General features: G+C 38.9%; 1 protein-coding gene across 3 annotated transcripts in view; it reads right to left on the bottom strand.

Annotated features, from left to right (window-relative positions):
* LOC106093356 (uncharacterized) overlaps positions 1-23810 on the bottom strand; it is a 163965-nt gene that overhangs the window by 27908 nt on the left and 112247 nt on the right. For all 3 annotated transcript variants that reach the window (XM_059360396.1, XM_059360397.1, XM_059360398.1), the window contains 2 exons: positions 21528-22179; positions 21067-21176 (listed from right to left, as the gene is read on the bottom strand). In XM_059360396.1, coding sequence (XP_059216379.1) covers positions 21067-21176; positions 21528-22179 — 762 coding nt within the window. The remainder of the gene's footprint in view (positions 1-21066; positions 21177-21527; positions 22180-23810) is intronic.

Here is a 23810-nt window from a genome sequence, read left to right as displayed (position 1 = left end):
TGCCATCGGCACAGTCTTGGATTTGCGGAACCCTAGTATTGCCATCTGGAGGATCATGTTACACGGATGGACCAAAGCTAGAGGACAGAGTGGGCCTGGGGGTTTACATTGAAAACCCCCCCAGGGTTGACATCTGTTTTAGACTGACCATAATACGGTCCTGTAGGCGGAGATCCGGGCGATCATGGAATGCGTGAAGTGGTGTAGTGCTAACGCAAGAACGCCGAGTGTGAAAATCTTTACCGACAGTAAAATTGCCATAAGCGCAATAACAACCAGAACGGTAAGGTCACGAACAGTCTTGCAGTATAAGAAGGAGATTAACGCCTTCTCTGAGGATGGCAAATGAAAGGGCAGACGATTTGGCGGATGAAAGGGCAGACGATCTGGCGGTGAAGGCAAGAGGACTGCCGTCAATAAACTTGGTGAACACGAAGTCTTTCGGGACGACGCAGTCCGAGTTAAGGGAGTGGGCGACGAATGCACATGGAACATTGTGAACAGCGAAACGGTCGGTAGGACGGCGAAAATCCTATGGGGGATCCACATCGTGAGAAGACGAGGTATTACTGAAAGAAAGCAAGAAGGAGGTCAGCATAGCTATTAATAACATAACGGGACACATAGGACTACAAGCTCACTTATGTAAAATCGGTGCGACAAGCGATAGCATGTGTATGGCATGCGAGGAGATGATGAGACGTTGGAGCATTTTCTTTGTCATTGCCCGGCTTTCGCGTCACTGTCATATATCGTGGAATCAAGCCAAGTGGTCAACGATAGAGCGAGATGGAGAGATGTTGTTGATGCCCTATGTTCACACGAAATAGATTTTTTCTAATATATTTGTATTTTCTGTAATATATATATATATATATATATATATATATATATATATATATATATATATATACCTATATATATATATATATATATATATATATATATATATATATATATATATATATATATATATATATATATATATATATATATATATATATATACCTATATATATATATACCTATATATATATATATACCTATATATATATAATTTGTGTTTGTTTGTATGTTTGTGTGTTCCTTATAGACTCAGAAACGGCTGAACCGTGATGGTAAAAATAAAAATTTGGTATCCAAATTTCGGATGGGGTACCTAGGGGGGCCGCCCCACCCTCAAACATATATTTGTACCAATCGCAACAATATGGGACTCAAATGAAAGGTATTTAGGATAAGAAAACGTATCTGATATCCATTTGTCGAACCAAGTGCTATGGGGACCACCCCAAAACACCCCTACATCGGACATATTTACCGACCATGGCAATATGGGAGTCAAATGAAAGGTTTTTGCCACTAGAATACGAATCTGATATCCAAATGTGGGACCACGTTTCTGAGGGTCCACCCCTTCCCCAAAACACCCTCCTAACAGGACTTATTTACTGACCATGGGAATATGGAGCTTAATTAAAAGGTATTTGAGTGTAGAATTCGAAACTGATATCCAAATATGAGACAAAGTGTTTTGAGGGCCGCCTCTCGCCAAAAACCTCCCCCACAACACCACCCAACCCCCAAAAAAAACACCCCTAAATCGGACATATTTACCGATCATGGCAATATGGGAGTCAAATGAAAGGTATTTGCCACTAACAGGACTTATTTACTGACTATGGGAATATGGGGCTTAATTAAAAGGTATTTGAGTATAGAATTCGAATCTGATATCGAAATATGAGACCAAGTGTTTGGAGGGCTACCTCTCGCCAAAAACCTCCCCCAAAGGGGACACATTAACGACCAAAGCCACATGGGGCTCAAATGAAAGGTCTTTGGGAGTAAAGCACAAATCTGATCTCAATATTCGGGAAAAGTCTCTATGGGGCCACCCCACCCCCACAACACCACCCAAGCCCAAAAAAAAAACAACACCCCTTAATCGGACATATTTACCGATCATGGCAATATGGGACTCAAATGAAAGGTATTTGCGAGTAGAATATGAATCTGATATCCAAATGTGGGACCACGTTTATGGGGGTCCACCCCTTCCCCAAAACACCCCCCAAACAGGACGTTTGCCGACTATGGAAATATGAGGCTCCAATCAAAGGTATTTGGAAGTAGACCAAATATCTGATATCAACATTAGGGACCAACTGTCTAGGGGACGTCCCACCACCATAACAACCCCCAAATAGGACGTATTTGTTCACCAAGACAATTTGGGTCGTAAAGAGAGTGGATCTAAATATTTATAGTTTTTAGAGCCAATACCCCAAACCAGACATATTTGCTGACTTTTGCAGTAAGGTGTTTAAATGAGATTAGAAAACGAATTTTATATCCAATTTGAAGGCCAATGGCAATATGGGGTTCAAATAAATGGTATATAGATATATGAGAATAGAGCACGTTGCTGATATATTTTCCGGGCTTAGTATTTGGGCGACCACCCCAATCCGCAAAACACCCTTAAATCGGCCATATATACCGACCATGTCAATGTGGAGCTTAAATGAAAGGTATTGAGGGGTAGAGCAAGAATTGATACCCACTTTCGGGACCAACTTTCTGGGGGTCAACCCCTTTCACAAAATATCCCACAAGCAGCAATTTTTTAGTGACCATCGAAAAATGGGACTCAAATAAAGGTATTTGGGAGTAGAATACGAATTTGATATCCAAATTTAGGACCATGTACTTAGGGATTCACCCCTTCCCCAAAACACCCCGCAAAGGGTAAAAAATTTTCGACCATACCAATATGTGGTATTTAAGATTAGAAAACGAATTTCATAACCTATTTTGGGCCAAGTGCCTGGGGGACCACCTCAGCCCCGAAAACACCCCTAAATCAAATATGATGAGAGTAGCGGGCTGAAATAAAGTATTTTAAGAATGGAGTACACCTTACATCCGAACTTAAATTCGTAGACCGATAAAGATCATATGGGATTCGGACAAAGGCACTTATATTGTTAAATTGTTAGTCAAGCGATATACTATTTTCGTAGCATGGTATTTCACTAAAAGCTCTTTAATTGTCGAAAATAAATATTCCAAGGAAACTTTTGTTCCATATAAAGTAAAAGAAGGCGCAGCGGAGCGGGCTCGGGTCAGCTAGTATATATATATATACGATACGAATATATATACGTTTAAAAGTATGAGCGTTTAAAGTTGACTTCTTTTCGATTTTCAAAAAAAACCACACTATTTTTAGTTAATTCGGTCCACTTTTATTGATGGATGTGTCAGCCGGCACGGAAACTTTGCTGAAAGCAACCGGTCTCGTCTACACGAGCAAAAAAATTATTCGTTTCACAATAAAAGACATTTTCGCCACGTAAACTTCTTTTGTGAAAAACGTTTGACTTTGTTTATAATAAAATTATATGTTTATTGCGATAAATTCTTGCAAGAATTTGTTACATATATACTTTTCTTTTACCCTTACAATACATTTTGTTTCTGATATAATTCCTGGTTCCATCTACTTTTTCTTTACTTATATATTAATTTAAAGTCATGCTTATGGGCATGTACACGTATTCTTTTTAATTTTAAAATAGATTGCGCTTATTGAAAAGGATGCCATATTTCAAACTCAGAAAAGGACTTGTTGATTTCGCCCATTTAAATACCTACTTTAGATTGGAAATTTTGTATCGTGTATATACTACCAAACAATGTACGTGCCGTAGAAATTCTTGATATACTTTCTTGTACCTGGTAGTTATTTGTCTATTGCTCTAATGATTTTTTTCATTGGACATGCCACCATTTTTGTATCTAGGTAAAACTTTAAAAATGGACACTTTCTGAGTTTACCATCAGCAATTGACGGAGCTGGTCAGCATGTTCTTTGCTCAGTCAAAATAAAGAACAAAATTTTGTCTGTGAAAATGTATGTATACCAATGACGAGCACCTCTTCACTCGCCTATAGGCTCAAATCCTCACCCTTCTCTCTAATAAGATAGACGTAAGAGAATAATGATTGGTTCGGTAAACGAATGATCGTTTGCGGCTATCAAAACGCTTTTGCCATTAAAGAGTTTTTGGTTTTGCAACAAAACAAATTACGTTCAATAATACTAAGTTTTTGGCTTACGTTTGATATGTTGAAGCAAAACTTTTCGCAGTTGCAATAAAAGAAAAACTTCTTAATGATTACAATTTCTTTGTCGTAACAATGTCCCAAATGTTTTGTTTTTTTTGCATGCAGGTTGCGGATAGTGAAAACTTTGTTTCATGCGGAGTAGCTGCAAATGCGGCCGTGGGCATTCAGCTATTTCGAGAGAATCTCAGTGAGGGTAAAGTGGCACTGGCTCCTATTTAAATACTAAGTGCCAATAATACTCGAGATAACAAGGCGCGTTATTGGCGCCTTCAAATAAACAATGGCTAACATCAGCGTCTGATCCCTGGTTAGAAGCGGCTAGAGAGAAACACGTGCGATCCCACAAAACCCATACGGTTGGGACGCTGGGCCAATAATCCGCCCCCGGAAAATTATAAGAATTACTCTGAGAAACAAAATAATATTAAGAACTGTCTCCCCTAACGTTGGTGACCCATGCAAACGAAAAATGTACTATGATTTGCGGATCTGCACAAGATATGTCCGCACTCTTTATAAAGAAGGTGCAGTATACGCACTCGCGGATGTATTGGAGAAGTACAAGGCAGATTTTACCGCCTTACAGGAACTGCAATGGACCGGGAATGGCATCACAACAACACCAAACGAACTGTAATATAGCTGGCATGAATTTGGCTATGGATTTCTGGTTAGTCGAAGACTAAGAGAGATTAGCCTCAATCCGCAAAAAAGCAAAATTTTTCAAACATCAGCGTTGTTTGTGCCCATGCTCCGAAGCAACACAAGGACGAGCAGACCAAGTATATTTTCTACGAGCGCCTAGAGAGAACATACGACCCCTGCCCCGCCCATGATATTAAAATCGTTCTGGTATATGGAAGGAAGGCATCTTTAGTCCAACAGTCGGAAAGTTTAGCCTCCACAAGATAACGTCCGATAATGGAATAAGGCTGAAAAATTTCGCCGCGTCAAAAAAACATGGTAGTTAGCAGCACTAGATTTCAATATAAAAAAAATCACAAAGTGTTTTGGATTGAAACCAAATTGATGACGTTGTGATAGATGGAAGGCATTCATGTAAGATGTACGATCAATCCGTGGAGCGAATACAGATTCGAATCATTACCTTGTTGCAGCAAAGGTTCGCACCCGTTTGAACATGGCGAGGAAAGTACGATCTGATCCTGCACGGAAGCTGGACATTTAAAAGCTGCAAACACAACAGATGGCAAGGGCATACTCCACACGACTGACCCAACTGCTTGATAACAGCACTCCTTGTTTCGATGATATGATGTGCAGTGGCAATTCCCACTCCATGGAAAATGCCGCGAATTCTGTATTTGGATACCGGAAGCCTTCACCAAGAGTGTCGAGATGCTACTGAAACCAAGAATGCGGCATATAGAACAACCCTGCAATCTGTGGCAATGCGCCAGTTAAAGGACAGATATCGGGAAAAGAGGAGGGAGGAGAAACGTCTATTCCGCAGAAAGAAAAGGGACATGGAAAGACGTGAGTGTGAGCGAATGGAGATGACTCCTGTACATCTCCATTCGCTCAGAATGAAGTCCGAAGATTCTACACGTAAAAAATAAAACGTTTGGGAAATTTTTAAGACAGACCGTGTAAACCGTGTAAAATTTCGGTTCATCATATCAAACTTTGTTTATTGTAAACCCTTTAGCAGCTTCGTCTACGGTAGAATAACCTACCTTTTTTATAAATCCAAAAACTTTTTAATTGCAAAAGTGCTTTGATAGCCGCAAACGATTATTCGTGTACTGTACCAGAAATTGTTCACTTGTGTCTCTACTACTAGAGAGAAAGGATGAGTATTTAAGCCTATAGACTAGTGGTTAGCTAAAATATTTACTCTATTGCACATTATTTTGTACGTACACAAGAAAATAATCGGAATCAGAACCACAGGATAGCAAATAATTGCAATTGTGTGTTCGTCACCAGTATAGACACATTATCACACACAACATTTTTCCTTCTTTGTTTTGACTGTGCAAAGAGCAGTCAGAATATTGATCATCTCGCCGCACTCGTTGGGCGGATAGTAAGCTCGAAAAGTGAAAAATTTTCAACTTTCGGTACAAAAATGCTGGTATGTCCAATGACAAAAATTATTAGAACTACACACAAATGGCTACTAGGTACAAGAAAACACAACACACAAATAATTTCTAAGGCACATAGCATAACAAATACAGCCTTAGACCATAAGGGAGTTATGCGAAAATGGAAGGCTTGTAATATAATTGTGTATCACAACATCGAAAGTAATCCAAAAGGAAGGCCTTTTTAATATAATTGTATATCATAACATCGAAATAAGTCAACTTTATTCTGAGAGAGTTTGAATTACCAACTGAGATCTGCTTATAACTAGTAAACATTTGAGTTTAAATTAAATTGAACTCGGCATACTTTTCAATATGCACAATCCATTTTAAACATTTAATTTATAAAGGGTTTTAACACTATATGCTCTTGTCTTATGACATGTCAAATTTGGCTATTGTTAAAGTGGCACACATAGTGTGATACGAATGAAACTAACACATGGAAATCACTTTTCAAAATAGCTCTGTTATTTTTCCGATTAGACAGGGGCTCTATTCCTTCTGAAAAAACATATAGCAATCAGCTGATTTTGTTGTCAGTTGAATGAAAGCAATTCCAAATTTAATTGTGTTCACCACTTTATGATTTAAACAGCTTTTGCTCACATTTTTAGGGTATATTATACAAAAATTAACATATTAGTGTGGTAGCAAAAATGATGAATCGTACACGCATGTACATTTCACTTCAACATATCAAACTTAACATTATTGATTTGTAAACTATTTGTTTATTGTAAACCTTTTTCATTAATAACATCTCTTATATCTTACTTTATGATCCAATTTCGGCCCCATGTTTTTCATTTTTATTGCTTATGATTTCACCGTATATTAACATATAGATACTTTTTTCTATCGTGACTATAGAAATTTGGATGATGCGGTCTTAAATGATAGAATGTGCCAAGTCAATTGGGATTTACAATATTCGCTGGTTTGTGTCAATCAGCAGTTAGGTTTCCTACAGTAAAATATCGTACAAATATATAATGAGGTGGTGCCCATGTGATATAATGAGTACTAAATCAACCACCAAGCCTTGGTTCAATTCTACAATTAAGGCATTTGCAAATTACTGGGATCTATCGTACTACAGATGGAAGCGTTTTAAGACTCCGGAGCTTAATGAGGAATTTCGCTCGGAAAGAAAGAGAGTTAATAAATATATAAATTCTGCAAAAACAGAATACTTCTCCAGCAGATTTTGTTCCGCGATAGACTACAAAAGTAGTCTAATAATAACTAAATTATAAGTATTATGATTAAAGCCACGACTGCACAGGTCCTACGCTTCGACAAGATAGTAAAAAAGGATTGTTGATATCTGACACTGAAAGGTTTTCCGTGAGAGACAGAGGCCTGTTAACAGCCGCTTTTGCGGCCCTATTAGCTATTTCATTGCCCTCTATATCCTTATGGTCTAGTATCCAAATTATTCTACATTTTGGCCGTTGCTCTGTTAATATATTCCTTATATACAACGCATAGATGTCATTGTTATTAAGGTTTAGGATTGAGTTTAGTGCTGACAAAGTGTCAGTAAATACAGCATATTTCTTGTTCTTTGTCCTCACATACTGAAGAGATTCATATATGGCTATAAATTCGGATGTAAAATTTTAGCTATACGCTGGTATATAAATATACTTCGATTTTCCACCGCACTGAAGCTAACATTTGGAACCATCCGCGTAAAAGAAAGTGAAGCCGTCTATTGGATTGTCTCTAATTCGAGTTTATAAATTTCATTCATGATATGTTCCCTATTGTACCTTCTAAGTGATGCATCGACCAGAGTCGTATCAAATTTAAAATAAAACTTCAAACAGTTCTTCATTGAGTTTCTGTTGTAGGAATGTCCTATTCATCGCATATGGGGACTATGCGGTTATGAACTGAATTAGTTGTTCTTAAAGTCCTTGTGTTCCTTGCCTTATTCAAAAGTTGTGGTATGGGAGACCCACCTTTAAAAAGAATTGTTTTGAATAACTTACAAGTATATAAAGACCCATAGTTTTCTATAGTGGGCAAATTAGCCTCAAAGAGCATGTTTGAAATTCATGTAGTTCGATTTGCACCAAGGTACATTCTTAGAACTGAATTAATGACCGATGTAATTTTGTTTATATTCCTTTTGAATGTAGTGCCATAGAGATAAATACCATACACAATTTTTGATATCATCAGTGGGGTTATTAATGATACTAAGGATGTAGTGCTACAGCTTAATTTTTTTGTTGGACAGACATTTTAGAATATTTAATTGTTTATTCAAAGAAATTGTTAATTGCTCTATGTGATCATTCCAATTATACCTTTTGCTAACGATGATTCCAAGTTTTTCAGATTATCACGTGACTGTATCAAAAATTTTTTTGATTTAAGCGCATAATTTTTTTTTCAACATATATGTAGTTGTTGGCATTTCCGTAAGATAGTTCAGCTCCTGAAACGCTGCACCAAGTTTCTATATCGATGACCAAAGTATCTAAGATGACATCACTTTTATCGTTTTTCCCTAGTTTCTTTATTATAATGAAATTATCGGCATATGAGATAAAATCTAGGTCGTTTTGTAAATATTTCGTCTGGGAGATTAATCACTTCCAGTCGATATAGATGAATTAAACGAGACCAGATCTACGAACTGATAATTCCTTTTATGGTTTTCACAATGGACAAGGGGAAGACATTGCTAATTTGAGTTCAGATGTGTTACACCGGATGAAGTACTAAATAGTTTTTCACTTGTAAAACCGAAAGCCATCGCTCATGGTCAATGAATGACTCTAAGTTTTTAAGGATTGTACTACCTCAATTTCTACCTTTTTTCACACACCTCTTCCATTCTATTCTGACCTCAAGCATATATCCCACCATATGGAAACATGCCAAAATTATACAAATTCCAAAGTCGAAAATTTAATTTTGTCCCATTTCAATTCTATCGTATATCTCAAAAGTTTTCGAAAAGATTCTACATAGACAAATGTTTGCATACCTTCACAGTGAGTCTTTGTTGACTGATAGACAAGTAGGATTTCGTGCAGATCATAGCTTTATTAGCGCATTGGTTGAGGTTTCTGAATCAATAAGAAATGTCATTGAAGACAATGAGTTTAGCCTTCTTGTGCTGTTTGATGATTCTAAAGAATTTGATATTGTTGGTCATCTAAATCTTCGCATGAAAATACGGATTTGTTTTAGGTTCTCTTATACATTGACCAGCCTTATAGTATCTTATCTCAGGAACCGTTATCAATTCGTTTGCTAAGGCAACTGTTTTCGTTATACGATCTTCAACTTCAATTAATTCACAGCAAACTTATGATGTATGCAGATGACGTACAAATATATATAAGCGGTTCCATTCATACGTTTAGTGAATGCATGGACTGAATGGACTTCTTTTGAATCCCCAAAAGTCTAAATGCCTTATAATCCATAAAAATAAACACGACTCCAAACAAGATTCGGATATAGTCATAAATAATCAGATTATTGATATTGTTTCTAGCGCAAGGAACATAGGCGTTGTGTTTAACAAGACATTTTGTTGGTCTGATCATGTGAATGTCATTGTCGATCAAACATATGCGAAGCTGCGTGCACTATGGGCCACACACTTCTTCAAACCAATTCAAATCCGAGCCCTTTTAGCGAAAACCTTCCTGGTTCCCGGTTTGATATATGGATGTGAACTCTTCGCTAATTGCAACTCATCCAGAGAGTGAAAATTAAACGTATCGTTTAACAACATTTTGCGCAATGTCTATGGACTGAGGAGAACTCAGAATACTTCTCATCTTGGAAATGCTCATTATGGAGTTGGTTTAAACGACGTAGCCTGATATCTGAGTGACAGTTTTATATTAACTCTATACGTCTTTGGAATATTCTTCCACATGAAATACAAATCATCAGCAACGTGTTTTGTTTTGTTTAAAATTTTGTTTTCGAACTTCTTTGTCATATTATTTTACTTAATTTTTTTGATTTTAAAATTATAATTTTTATTATTAATTAAATAATTTTAACTTAATAATTTAAACTGGTTAATTCAGACAATTCATGGCATAATTCTACCTGTACTGTAATTATTAGGTTTTATATCTTGTTGTGCAGGAATTCAATAAATTCTAATTCCTTTAGCAGTTTCGCCTACGGTAAAATGACCCATCTTTTGTTGTAAAACCAAAAACTCCATAGTGACAAAAATATTTCGATAGCCGGAAACGATTATTCGTTTATCGGACTAATAATTATTCTTCTGTGTCTCTTCTACTAGAGAGAAGTGGTGAGTTTTTCAGTGATGGCCAAAAATACTCACACTATTGCACGTCATTATGTACCTACACAAGAAAATACTCTACTCTTTTTTAATGATGTGTAACTTTGAGGAGCTATAAAATCAGCACCTATAGAGATATCATCATGATTTTCCCACAATTTATGGATAAAATAGTGTTATGAACAATACAAATAAGAAGTGAACCAATATGTTATAAAAAACGTTCCAAATGGCCAAAATAAGGTGCCAACCTCTCTAAAATTGGCCTTTTTAATAAACTAGCGGTTCTCATAAGTTTATGGCTAGGATGTAGAAACCTTTTGCAGTTAGTTAGTAAACGCGTGGAGCTACTTGTAAGTGTTTAGAACTTGGGAATCGGTGCTTTGCGATTTGAGAAATTTGAGGGAAAATCATTTTTTTGTATAAAATTTTTCCATTTCGGGACGGCATTAACATATATATTGGTTGGTCAAATCGGGACTTTCGCAGCATAATTCACATCTACATTTAGTCTTCTTTAAAATATAAAAAGGAAAATTACACCTACTGGAATAAAAACAAAACTTTAAAGGAAATAATAATGCTACATTAAAAAAAAATGCAAAATTTAGATTCTGAAGCGAATAACTTTTAATTGGAACGAACAATTTGCACAATCTTTCTTTTAAAACTCGTATAGTTTTGTAACCTTTCTAACGATGTAAAAAATTCAATCGAGGTAACCAATAGTCCCACAATTTCAGAAATACCGACGATAACTTGACTAAAATTGTCAAAAGAAATTTGTTGTGCGTTCAATAACTCATAAACCTATATACTAGACATTTTCACATGGTTCTTTAAAAAATATTGCCGATCGGCCCATAAATGACTATTCGCCAAGCAATTCTAAATTTGATATGATCGAGGTGACCAACTTTCAAGTCCCATGGATCAACCTCTGGATCTACAAGGGTCCCCAAGTTTTGCATACTTTTTAAAAAGCACCCCAACATTGACTACGTTAAGTTTCGAGTCTATATCTATATTCGTTCAAAAATTTCAGAATTATTTCCAAGATTTTTCGATTTGGCAACACTGTGCGATAAAACTATCATAATACAATAGTTGCATTGGATAGGTCATGTTATCAGAATGAATGAAGAAGCTCTCGCGAAAAAGTCTTTTGAAGCTGATCACGATGATACACGCAAATCGGGACAGCCAAGAGCCCGATAGAAAGACCAAGTAGTCAGAGACGTCACGAAACTTGGTGTCAGAGATTATAGAAGGAGTACAGAAGATTGAGGCGCTTGGAACGCTTTTCTAAGTTCGGCTGATGGGACAGATGTTCTGTCATAGCCAATAAAATAAATATAGAATAATCCAAAAAATAGCAATGATTTCTTGAGCTTCTCTAGATAAATCGCTATTTAAAAAGTACAAATTTTTTCGCTGTTCTTCAACTTTGATGAAAAATAAAAATAATATACTCTTTCTTACTGTCGCCGTGTTTTCCAAATACGCTCTTTGATTGCCCTTTATTATAATTCAAGAGAGTTAAGCTGCCCGCTCTTGTCCCAATTTCGTTGAGACAAAAATTGTGAAAAGACTTGGTTGAAGTAATGTATGAAGGACATGTCCTACTAGGGTGGTTTAAAACAAAATTTTAGGGCAGCACCCCCCTTAAATAGTTCATTTTGTTAGATTTTAAGATTGCCAAAATTTGAGCACAATTGGAATATGTTAGTTAACACTTTTGAAAATCTCGATTTTTTTTTTTGGCTATATGGCTACTTTCGGGACTTCGGCTGAACCGTTTTGCCCGTGTAATACATCAAATTAAAGGCCATTCTCTTTTTAACATTTTATGTTCAATAGCGAAGAATATAAGTAGTGCTGAATTCGGGATTATAAAGCCAATGTCCCTAAAACCGTGACAAGGGAACCTATTATGAAAAACCCCCCATTTTCCTTTCTATATTATCACTTTTTGGAATGAATGAACAATTGCATGTTTAAAGTATACGACATAATGTGGTTTTGGAGCTATCTGGGTACAGCTGACAACTAGAAGAACGTATTGTTTTTGTTGCTCGTCCTTTGTAATTAATTTGTTTTAATCCGTGACGAGCTTGACTCCTCGCTCTGCTACGTTGTCCACAACATTCAAGTTGTTTACCATCCTTTGTCCCTCCTGGCAGTTTATGTTCTGCGAACAAGTTGCAGGATCTTTTTCCAGAAATTTGATGTTAATGTTTAATGTCTTGAACAACAAGTAAGTCTCACTTGTTATTACGCCTTTCTAAGAATTTTGGCAGTTGTTCTTTTGCTAGTTTAGTTCGAATACTTCTGGTAACATCCCTTCTTGTTCTGCTGGCTTTGTTAAGATTTTTATCGCCATTTTGCTCTTTACGGTGTTTTGCAATTTCGGTTCAAACAATGCCAAGCCAACAAGTTCAAGGCTAAGATACCAAAGATGATTTATCATTTTGTTAATTTCTTTTTCTGATATTTGGTTGTTCAGGACAAAAATACCAAAGGTGATTTTTCATTTTGTTAATTCATTTTTCTGATATTTGGTTGTTCATACTTTCGTTTTTCAATAGATTTTCAAAGAGGTCTCCGTCTTGTTTTGGTGTTAAACACGTTCTGGGGCGTTAAAGCAGGCTTTATAGTAAATTCGAACGATGGGAAAACAAAGTGCTTCTACGACCTCTTGTTTTTCGGAAGATACCTTAAAGTTGTGCGAGGAGAAGCGTGAAGTGCTTCCGCTTCACCGCTCGGATGCAGGAAGTGGTCTTCGCATGCCATCGTTGCATGGGTTTCGACCACAGGGTACGGGATTGCCGCGTGAAGGGTGATGTCTGTCGCCCTTGTGGATTGGGCGGACATGTGGCTTCGGCCTGTCTGAACCCCGTTGAAATTGTTGTAGAAATTGTTCTTTCAAGGGGTCGCCGGCGCATTACATGATGATCTCCGTGGCCTGTCCGATCTATGCTGCTTTGGCGGCTAGGGCGAAGGCTAGGCTTTAAGTATCTTTATGGGGATTAAATTAAATTAAATTTAAACTAATTTAATTGCCAGCGGTCTAGAGCGGTGACGCAGAATTTAGATCATACCATGCGCAGCACTGGTACAGGAATCGTATGAAGTGGATGGTGGTGTTGTAGGATTGCCGAGGAGGATGCGAATCTTTACTGACAGCAAGGGTGACTCTGCGATAATTGTAGATGACAGCGACATCGACTGTATGTTGGTTGGCTATAGCCAGTGGGGAGTCTGCATTTGTGCAGAAAGGCGGTGTGGTAAATCTAGAATCTATTATAGGTTTAGCGCCGACTTGGAGCCCTAAATTGGATATGTGCTTCTACTCGCGAGTAACAATCCGCTCATCCAGATGCAAACGGAACCTCCCAGATGTGATTCTCGAAAATGACCCAGCACTCACTTGGTCATGAGAATCGCCATTTTTGGCAGTTGCTCAGCGAATGGTTGACTTTGAATGGCGTCTGTGTACTGAACATGCCGAGCGAGAAGTATACCTTTGATGGGCCTTCAAGCGGAGGTGACATTGACGGTACCATAATCCGATTAAGATTATGGTAACTTCAGGGATCGACGGACTCGGGATACGACAGAACGATCCAGGTGCTGGAAATATCGAGATGTGAGCTGGGACTTGTTTGTGGAAAGTTTTAGGGAGACTGCATCAGCATTGTCTTTAGATGACTTTAGGGCACTGACCGTAGATGACCAAACTGCTAAGGTAGGCGAATGGATAAGCGCGGTAAATGATGCGCTCCTTGGCAGACGTCGAAAGGCGGAACCAAGTAAGGTCAAGTTGTGGACCCGTGAGCTGGAAACAATGCGGCGGAACGTCAGGCGTCTGAGAAAGCGATTTCAATGAGTCAGAAGTTCCAATGCTGAGAATCTTGTCTCACGCCGAAACGACTACCTCAGCAATTTGAGGACGCACAAGGAACTGTTGATTAGGAGCAAGGAAGATCACTTTAGGAGATTTGTACAGGACAACAGATATGATCCATGGGGAAAGGTATACCGCGGTGGGCAACAGGGTTCTAGTCGGGGTGACCTGGGCGGTTTTAAAGTGGGGGACAATGTGTTGACTTCTTGGAACGAGTGTGCTAGGGTGTTAATGGGAACGTACTTTCCCGATGCGGATGAGCAGGGTCCCAGTGTGGGCAACAGGGTTCTAGTCAGGGTGACCTGGACGGTTTTAAAGTGGGGGACAATGTGTTGACTTCTTGGAACGAGTGTGCTATTGTGTTAATGGGAACGTACTTTCCCGATGCGGATGAGCAGGCTCCCAGTGTGGAGATGACCGTGCCTTCTCCAAGTCTGGAAAGGGTCGAGATAGTGTACAGTGTTTGCCGGCTTAGAAGCGGGAGGTCAACTGCCATGGACGATATGACTGGACAGAAGTGCAAAAGCATCTGGAAGGCTCTACCTGACCATGTCGAGTTGATCCTCAGACGTTGTGTCGAAGTAGGCTGTTTCCCTCGTACGTGGAAATGTGCTCATGTCGTAGTCCTTCTAAAATCCCCCGATAGATTGAGGAGCAATCGTATTGAAACATCAGTCTCCTCCCCGTGTTTGCAAAAGTATTGGAGAGGATAATGGTGACAAGATTTAGGGAGGGCTACGAGGAGACTAGGGCACTGGAGACTATTCTAGTTATCCGACCCATTGACATACAGATCAAGTGTGAGGCAGCCACTGCGGCTATGGCGATGGGAGAATGGATTGAGGATGGGACCAGCTCATACCATCGCGGTATTATCGAGGCTACGATAGGAAACCTGGAAGGAAGGGAAGACGTTTCCGATCGGATACCTGAGATGAACCTTGAAGTCGAGTGCGATGCACTGCTGCCATCGGCAAAGCCTTGGATTTGCGGAACCCCAGTATTGCCATCTGGAGGATCATGTTACACGGATAGATCAAAGCTAGAGGACAGAGTGGGCCTGGGGGTTTACATTGAAAACCCAGGGACTGACATCTGTTTTAGACTGCCTGACCATAATACGGTCCTGTAGGCGGAGATCCGGGCGATCACGGAATGCGTGAAGTGGTGTGGTGCTAACGCGAGGACGTCGAGTGTGAACACCTTTACCGACAGTAAAATTGCTATTAGGGCAACAACAACTAGGACGGTAAGGTCACGAACAGTCTTGCAGTGTAAGAAGGAGATTAACGCCTTCTCAGGGAATGGCAAAATCCGCATAGTTTGGGTGCCGGGCCATAACGGGTTAAGAGGAAATGAAAGGGCAGACGATTTGGCGGTGAAGGCCGGAGGACTGCCGTTAATATACTTGATTTACCCGAAGGCTTTCGGGTAGACACAGTCCGAGTTAAGGGAGTGGGCGACGAATGCACATGCAACATTGTGTGAACAGCGAAACGGTCGGTAGGACGGCGAAAATCCTATGAGGTGATTCAGATCGTGAGAAGACGAGGTAATACTGAAAGGAAGCAAGAAGGAGATCAGTATATCTATTGGTATCATAACGAGACACATAAGACTACGAGCTCACTTATGTAAAATCGCTCACTTATGTAGGGCATGTGGAGATGATGAGACATTGGAGCATTTCCTTTGTCATTGCCCGGCTTTCGCGTCTAACAGATACCGGCACTTACAACCCGATTACTCGCTTATGTGTTTGTCCATAGTGGCATGGGGTGCACCCTCTTTTCAACCTGACTTAACCTACATGTCCGTTCTGTATAGTGTGAAAAAGGGAATTCCATTAGTACGTGAGAATTGGTTCACTGCCTCCGAGCTTGCAGATAGAGATGTTAGGCGGCTCAAGACACTCCTCTTGGAGCATCTTGATGATAGGTGGAAAACTAGATGGACGAACAGTGACAATGTTCGTGACGCGTCGTTCGTACGAGACCGCCCGAACTTTGGCTTCGGCCTAAGTCTGGGCTTCATACTGACGGGACATGATTTTTTTAATACATTTTTGCATCAGAGGAACTTGTCCGCTACTGATCTGTGCAACTATGGGAGACCTGAGGACTGGAGGCATGTACTAACGGAATGCCAGTTCTATGCAGACATTTGAGATTAAGGCGCGAGGCGGTGTGGGATTTCTGTAGGGCCCTTGAAAACGAGACGACTGTTGCAAGGCTGGCCACATCTTCCCGGGAAGTATTTCTTAGGAGACGGACAAGACTTAGTGGAGGCATGAATACACGCTAATTATCCATGACGCGGTGTTGCTTTACTGGCGCGACCGAGTGATTTGGTACTGCGCATGACATGGCCTGGCACCTACCTTGCCCATGTTGATGCTGCGGTGTTTGCCCATCGTTATTTTCCATAACTAATGTGGTTGTTTTCGATCATCCGTTGATTGTGAGTCCCATGTTGGAGCGGATATGTGTGGCGTAGCCCGTGAGGTCTGCCGTGTCACGTTTGTGTATATCGTCCTGATTTATGTTGTTTTCGGTGCATACTTTCGTATGCTGGCTTAAAGCCGGCTTAGGGGAATTCCTTTCTTCCAGATGACCAGTCCGAAACAGTTTGGGGTTCAACTGGTAGTAGTCTTTTTATGCTACAAAGTCTGACCGGAGACTTCAATCTGGTACCACGGGTGTCAGGAGCTCCAGAACTTCGGTTCCAGCCTGGCAATGGTGAGTCCCCAGTGGGGAGCAACGTGGTGGCTGTGGTTTGTACCCAAATCGCGGGTAGAGCATAAGCTCAGCGTTAGGTAGTGGTTCGCTCCTAACCAAGGATTTGCGCGCTAATATCTATGAAAACGAAAAAAGTTTGAAAAATAAATTGACTTCAAATATACTCCACATTATTGGCATAAACCACTTGTCAATACATTTCGGTTGAATGCAAGGTATATTTCAAAAGATTAAGATTATGCAGCCCACAGGCACTTAACCCAAAATGTGCTTTTTTTTCATTTGCATTTATTATTTGTAGAATTTGTACCCCTCTTCTTAGAAGAGCAATATAAACGTTCGACGATGGTAGTACAACTAATAAAGGTTTAAGCTTTTGTAATAGTGAAATATCGTGAAATAAAGGAAGATTCACTACACACTACCTCGAGCTTCATGATTTTTACTTATTTATCAGGAACGAAAAAAAATATCATTTAACATTTAGACCATGACATTACCTTCATACGGTTTGGGGGTACTCTGGCTTTGTTAAACCAGCTATAATAGTGGGAAAATTGATAAACATACTTATCTTAATTTTATCTTCCTTATTCAGTAATTATTTGGAATCAAACGTGGAAAAACGTGGCAAATTTACTCAATGTTTTTTTTTTCACTAACCGTTGATCTAAAAATTACGGCTTGTAGAGTTGGAACATGACAATGAAGTTACTTTTAAGAGATTTTTACACCAGTAAATTCATCTGCCAAGAATCCGATAGACCAAATCGGAGAATCACTCGAAGAAAGTATCTTGAAACAAACGATTTCATCTTAAGAAGGCCTAAAATCCATCTTATGAGAAGAGTGGGCCTATACAGGGGAACCAAAACCCCAAATTGTAGCTAGAAGCGTGAATCGACAATTGGGAGCATCATATAAAACTTTATTTGTTTATAAAAAATAATTATTTGTTTTCATAATGTACGTAAACTTTTTGATATGAATTTCTCATAAATTTAACGTCGCTCAATGGGATGGATAAAAATAAGTGGAAATAAGTCTGCCATTTTGGAATGGATCTCGGCCCTATACATTTTTGTTCGGGCTGTCAAAAGCGCATTTATGGTGCAATTTTCAAATTTTTGCATTTTTTGTAAAATGTCCGTAGAGACATCAATCATTGGATGGCACAAAAAATTGTTATTACTTTAGGCAATGAAAATATGTTATAAAGTTCGGGGTCTCAGCTTTGCGTTTTGAGAATTCGAAGGCTTTTTCCAGGTTTTATGTTAAACATGCCAATATTGTACTTCACAGATCTCCTCATAGAAAACAAAATTCACTTAAAACGCATTTACATTAAGTCTTCTTTCCAGTACAGTAAGCAAAATTGATAGTGCTGGGCCAAGTTTTCTGTATAGCGACGAAACAATGAAATTGCCATTTTTTACGAAAAAAATGCCAATAATCTAGATAACACCTCAGCTATAAGCATGTACAATTTCGTGCGTCGTGGAATCCGTTCATATATGTAACTAGCTGACCCGGACTCGCTCCGCTGCGCCTTCTTTTACTTCATATGGAACAAAATTTTCCTTGGAATATTTATTCTCGCAATTCATTTTCGACATAATGCTCTTCTTTCAAATACCATTTATTTAAACCCCATATTGTCATTGCTTTAGGGGAGTTTACACGATGAGGCGTCCCCCAAACACGTGGTCCAAATTAGTTATTAAGTTCGTTTTCTAATCCCAAATATCTTTCATTTGATCCACATATTGGCATGGTTGAAAAATTTTTACTCTTTGGGGGGTATTTTGGGGAAGGGGTGATGCCCTAAATACATGGTCCTACATTTGGATATCAAATTCGTATTCACTCCCAAATACCTTTATTTGAGCCTCATATTGCGATGGTCACTAAAAAATTGCTGTTTGTGGGGTATTTTGGGTAAGCAGTAGCCCCTAGAAAATTGTTTCCGAAAGTGGGGTATCAATTCTTCTCTACCCCCCAATACCTTTCATTTAAGCTCCATATTGACATGGTCGGCAAATATGCCCGATTTAGGGATGTTTTGGAAATTGGGGTGGTCCCCCAAACACTAAGCCCGGAAAATATATCAGCAACGTGCTCTATTCTCATATAACTATATCATTTATTAGAACCCCATATTTACATTAGCCTCGAAACTAGATATCAAATTCATTTTTTAATCTCATTTAAACTCCTTTTTGCAAAAGTCGGCAAATATGTACGGTTTGGGGTATTGGCCCTAAAAACTATAAATACTTAGTTCCACCCTCTTTAAGACCCAAATTGGCTTGGTGAGTAAATACGTCCAATTGGGGGTTGTAATGGTGGTGGGACCTGGTCCCTGGCCAACGTGGTCTACTTCCAAATACCTTTAATTTGAGCCCCATATATCCGTAGTCGGCAAACGTGACCGGCTTGGGGGGTGTTTTGGGGGATGGGCGGCCACTCAGTGAGTTAGCCTTGAAAATATATATCGGATTCGTGTTCCACTCTAAAAACCCTCTTATTTAAGCCTCATATTGCAAAAGTCAGCAAATACTTACTATTTGGGTGGTGTTGTGGGGGTAGGGTGGCCCCATAGACACTTTTCCCAAATATTGATATCAGATTCGTTCTTTACTCACAAAGACCTTTCATTTGAGCCCCATATGGCTATGGTCGTAAATTTGTCCTCATTGGAGGATGTTTTTGGGGAGAGGCGGCCCCCAAACACTTGGTCCCATATTTGGATATCAGATTCAAATTCTACACTCAAATACCTTTTATTTAAGCCCCATATTCCCATGGTCAGTAAATAAGTCCTGTTTGGGGGGTGTTTTGGGGAAGGGGTCAACCCCCAGAAACGTGGTCCCCCATTTGGATATCAGATTCGTATTCTACTAGCAAATACCTTTCATTTGAGTCCCATATTGCCATGATCGGTAAATATGTCCGATTTAGGGGTGTTATGGGGTTTGGGTGGAGTTGTGGGGGTGGGGTGGCCCCATAGACACTTTTCCGAATATTGATATCAGATTTGTGCTTTACTCCCAAAGACCTTCCATTTGAGCCCCATGTGGCTATGGTCGTAAATGTGTCCCCTTAGGGGGAGGTTTTTTAAGCCCCATATTCCCATGGTCAGTGAATAAGTCCTGTTAGGGGGGTGTTTTGGGGAAGGGGTGGACCCTCAGAAACGTGGTCCCACATTTGGATATCAGATTCGTATTTTACTGGCAAATACCTTTCATTTGAGTCCCATATTGCCATGGTCGGTAAATATGTCCGATTTAGGGGTGTTTTGGGGGTTGGGGTGGTCCCCCTAGCACTTGGTTCCACAAATGGATATCAGATAAGTTTTCTTATCCTAAATACCTTTCATTGAGTCCCATATTGTTGCGATTGGTCTAAATATATGTTTGGTAGGTTTTAGGGTGGGGCGGCCCCCCTAGGTACCCCATCCGAAATTTGGATACCAAATTTTTATTTTTAGGGTACTATATGAGAGCACACAAAATTTCGCTTAAATCGCACCACCCATCTCCGAGATCTGGCGTTTCAGAAAATTAGGGTAAGGGGGAGGGTCCGCCCCCCCTTCAGATATCAAAAAATGTAGTACCCTATTTTCACCACGGGATCATTATGCACCATCTGTGAAAATTTCAAGAATATCGGTTCAGCCGTTTCTGAGTCTATAAGGAACACACAAACAAACAAACCTACAAACAAACGCAAATTGATTTTTATATATAAGATTGAAATTTGTTCGGCAAAACAACATAATTACATTCTCATTTGTGTTTTTTAACGAAATATTTAGTCTACCTTAAATTAAAGCTAAAATAAGTAATAAATAAAAGTACTAACACAGACAACAAACCTTTGAGAGGACTCCAAGTGGTGCGCCACGCAACAGAAGGCAGTAGAAAAGTTCTCGGCATTTTGCATGTATGTCGCGGATAATGACACTTTGGTTATTTAGCTGTAAGCCTGGAAAGACAGTTTTTTCTGAACACATCTCTTCATACGAGTGGATATGATATGTTAATTAGATGCAAATTCCACTTTGTTCAACATTAACAGCGAACCAACACAATAAAAATATCACATACACAAAGATCAACATAATTAAGAAGAAAAGATACAAAATTTTTCTCTATGCTTGGGTGGCTTGAAAGAATTGGAGGCAAACGTTCTGCCGCCAAGAATACTGCAGATTACATCAATTCGATGTTAATGCTAGACTCATGACATTCTCCATCATAAAGACAGGGAAGGTATTGCATACGATACAAAAACTACTCTTCCCTTATAGCCTGAAGCATTCTGTTACCTACTTACCCACATATGCCTCCCCACTTTCGCTAACATGTGGTAACAACTCTGCAACACAGAACAGCAAATTGCAAATGTCACACAAATGCAATTGAGCACGAGCGTTGCTGGTAACGATTTGCGAATAACGTACCGTCAAAACGCTCAAGGTCTCATTAAGCATGCCACCGAATATTCGTTGAGCCATCTTGGGAGGCACGGAATTCCAAAGGTCATCTTTGGTGCCGCACATATACAACCACCACATTTGTATAGTATATGAACCTCGCTCGGATTCAAAGAAGGGCTCGGTATCCTCCCAATGCAAGGCATCCGCATCCTGGACTATGTACAAAAGTAAAAGACGGCAATGCAAATCCAACAAACGTTCGGCCAAGGCCTCAGACATTTGGGAATACTGTTTGAGAGATAATTTTAAAGCTCCACCTTTCTCATCACCTTTGGGCGGACATATTTTTGTTGTACAAGCCTGAAGATATACATTTAAGCAGTTTCGTACTAAAGAAGCAGCGCCTATGGTGGCTGTTAATACAGAGAGATCAGCATGATCTAGGGACTCTTGCGAGAGCACATGCAAATGTTCAAGAAGAAGGTCTGCCGATTTTGTAACAATGCCAACAAATTTATCAGGATCAGATGTCTTGACAACCACAGAAGACTGAAAGAAAACAAATTAAATATGGGAGTTAAAATGCTATACCTGAGAGGTATGGGGTAAATAATGTCTGGGGTGATACTAACGGAAACCAGGTCCATATTTAAGACCTTTGAATTGAAAGTTTAAACCCACCTGATGCAATGCTTCAAATCCTCTTAAATGAGTTTAAAAATATCGCATAAAAGGTAAAAAAGAAATCGTGGATTAATTCCTTTCGCAACAAAGGTATGTCGCTAAAGACAGCTTATTAAAAGGGGGAAAAGGAGGACTGAATGCCTAGGGAAACATTAAGTGTGCTAGCCGATGCACTGTTATTGATATGCTCTTACGGAATTGCCAGGGCCAGATTATGACAATTCAGACTGGTATAGGGACCTATTCAAAATATTTTTTGGGGATCACGCTCAGCCAAAATGTACCGTTGCTCTCTAAAAAAAAGTGTGTTTTAAATTTGTTCTGGATGTAGTCAAGAAGAAAGATATCCTTTCTCGACCAATGGCGCACGCATGGATAGAAGAATCTCAAAACCCTGGAGACCAAGGGAATATAATCCCAATATTTCAACCTCCAATAACCCAGTAATGCAATTCCGCTATAATAAAAGTTGTAATAAAAACAAACGCTTTTCCAAAAAAAAACGCTATTTTTCCAAAAAATGGCACACAGATTTAGCCGAATCTTTACAACAATATTGTTTTGACTCGCTGGGTCAATTTGTATTCTGTATAAAAAAACAACAAAATATTGCACAAACAACCACAGTCTTTTCCGACCGTTTCCACTTAAATTTATGCAATAAAATGAAGTTTTGAAATTTCGAACATAATTTAGGCCAGCACGCAATATTCTCTTCGTTATCTTTGACACAAAAAACAATTCCTGGTTTAAAAAATCTTTTTGAAAAATTTCTTTATATTTTTTTACACACTTCTCCATTTATTGTCTCAAAAATTTCAATAAAATGCTGTGGATGTCTGTCCCAAATTCCCTACAACTCATTTGAAATCGGGGTAAAATTCAATTTGGGTCAAATATAATTTCTATCAAAAAAAAAATCCGACGACCTTTCTAGCTATTCATAATCATAAAAACAATCAAAAACAATATTAAAGTACGCTGGGTAAATGTATGAATTTTCACCTTTTTTGAAAAAGGTTATGAGTGATATAATACCCAACGAGCACTTTAATAGAAAAAAAAACAAGATGGCACTCACTTTGAAGCTTGTTCTTTAATGTTTGTGTATATGTGAATGTGTGTGTATGTGGGCGCTTGGCTTGGGTTCCGAATTTTCGTTGGCGCATTTTTGTAGTTTTGTGTCGCTAGGGTGTTAAATTTTTGTTGTTTTAGTGTCTTTGATTTTGTGAGGCTTTGGGAATTTAACGGTTGTTACGGGTTTTTCACAGTTTTTATCCCAAAGCGTGTATTTTTTGTTTTTGTGTTTTTACACGGAACGCACGAAATTGATTTTGTTGGTGATTTTTTTTTTTTTGAGAAGGCACAATTTTATTATTATTATTATTTGTAATATGATGACTTGTTATACTCGTATTTATAAGAAACTTTTGATGAAACTAAGTAGACTAGCTTGTTCCTTTAATGTTGTTTGTTTGAAAAATATAATAAAAAGA

The sequence above is a fragment of the Stomoxys calcitrans genome, chromosome 1 (genome assembly GCF_963082655.1).
Source record: "Stomoxys calcitrans chromosome 1, idStoCalc2.1, whole genome shotgun sequence".
NCBI lineage: Eukaryota > Metazoa > Arthropoda > Insecta > Diptera > Muscidae > Stomoxys > Stomoxys calcitrans.
This window is presented reverse-complemented; position numbering and strand designations above follow the sequence as displayed.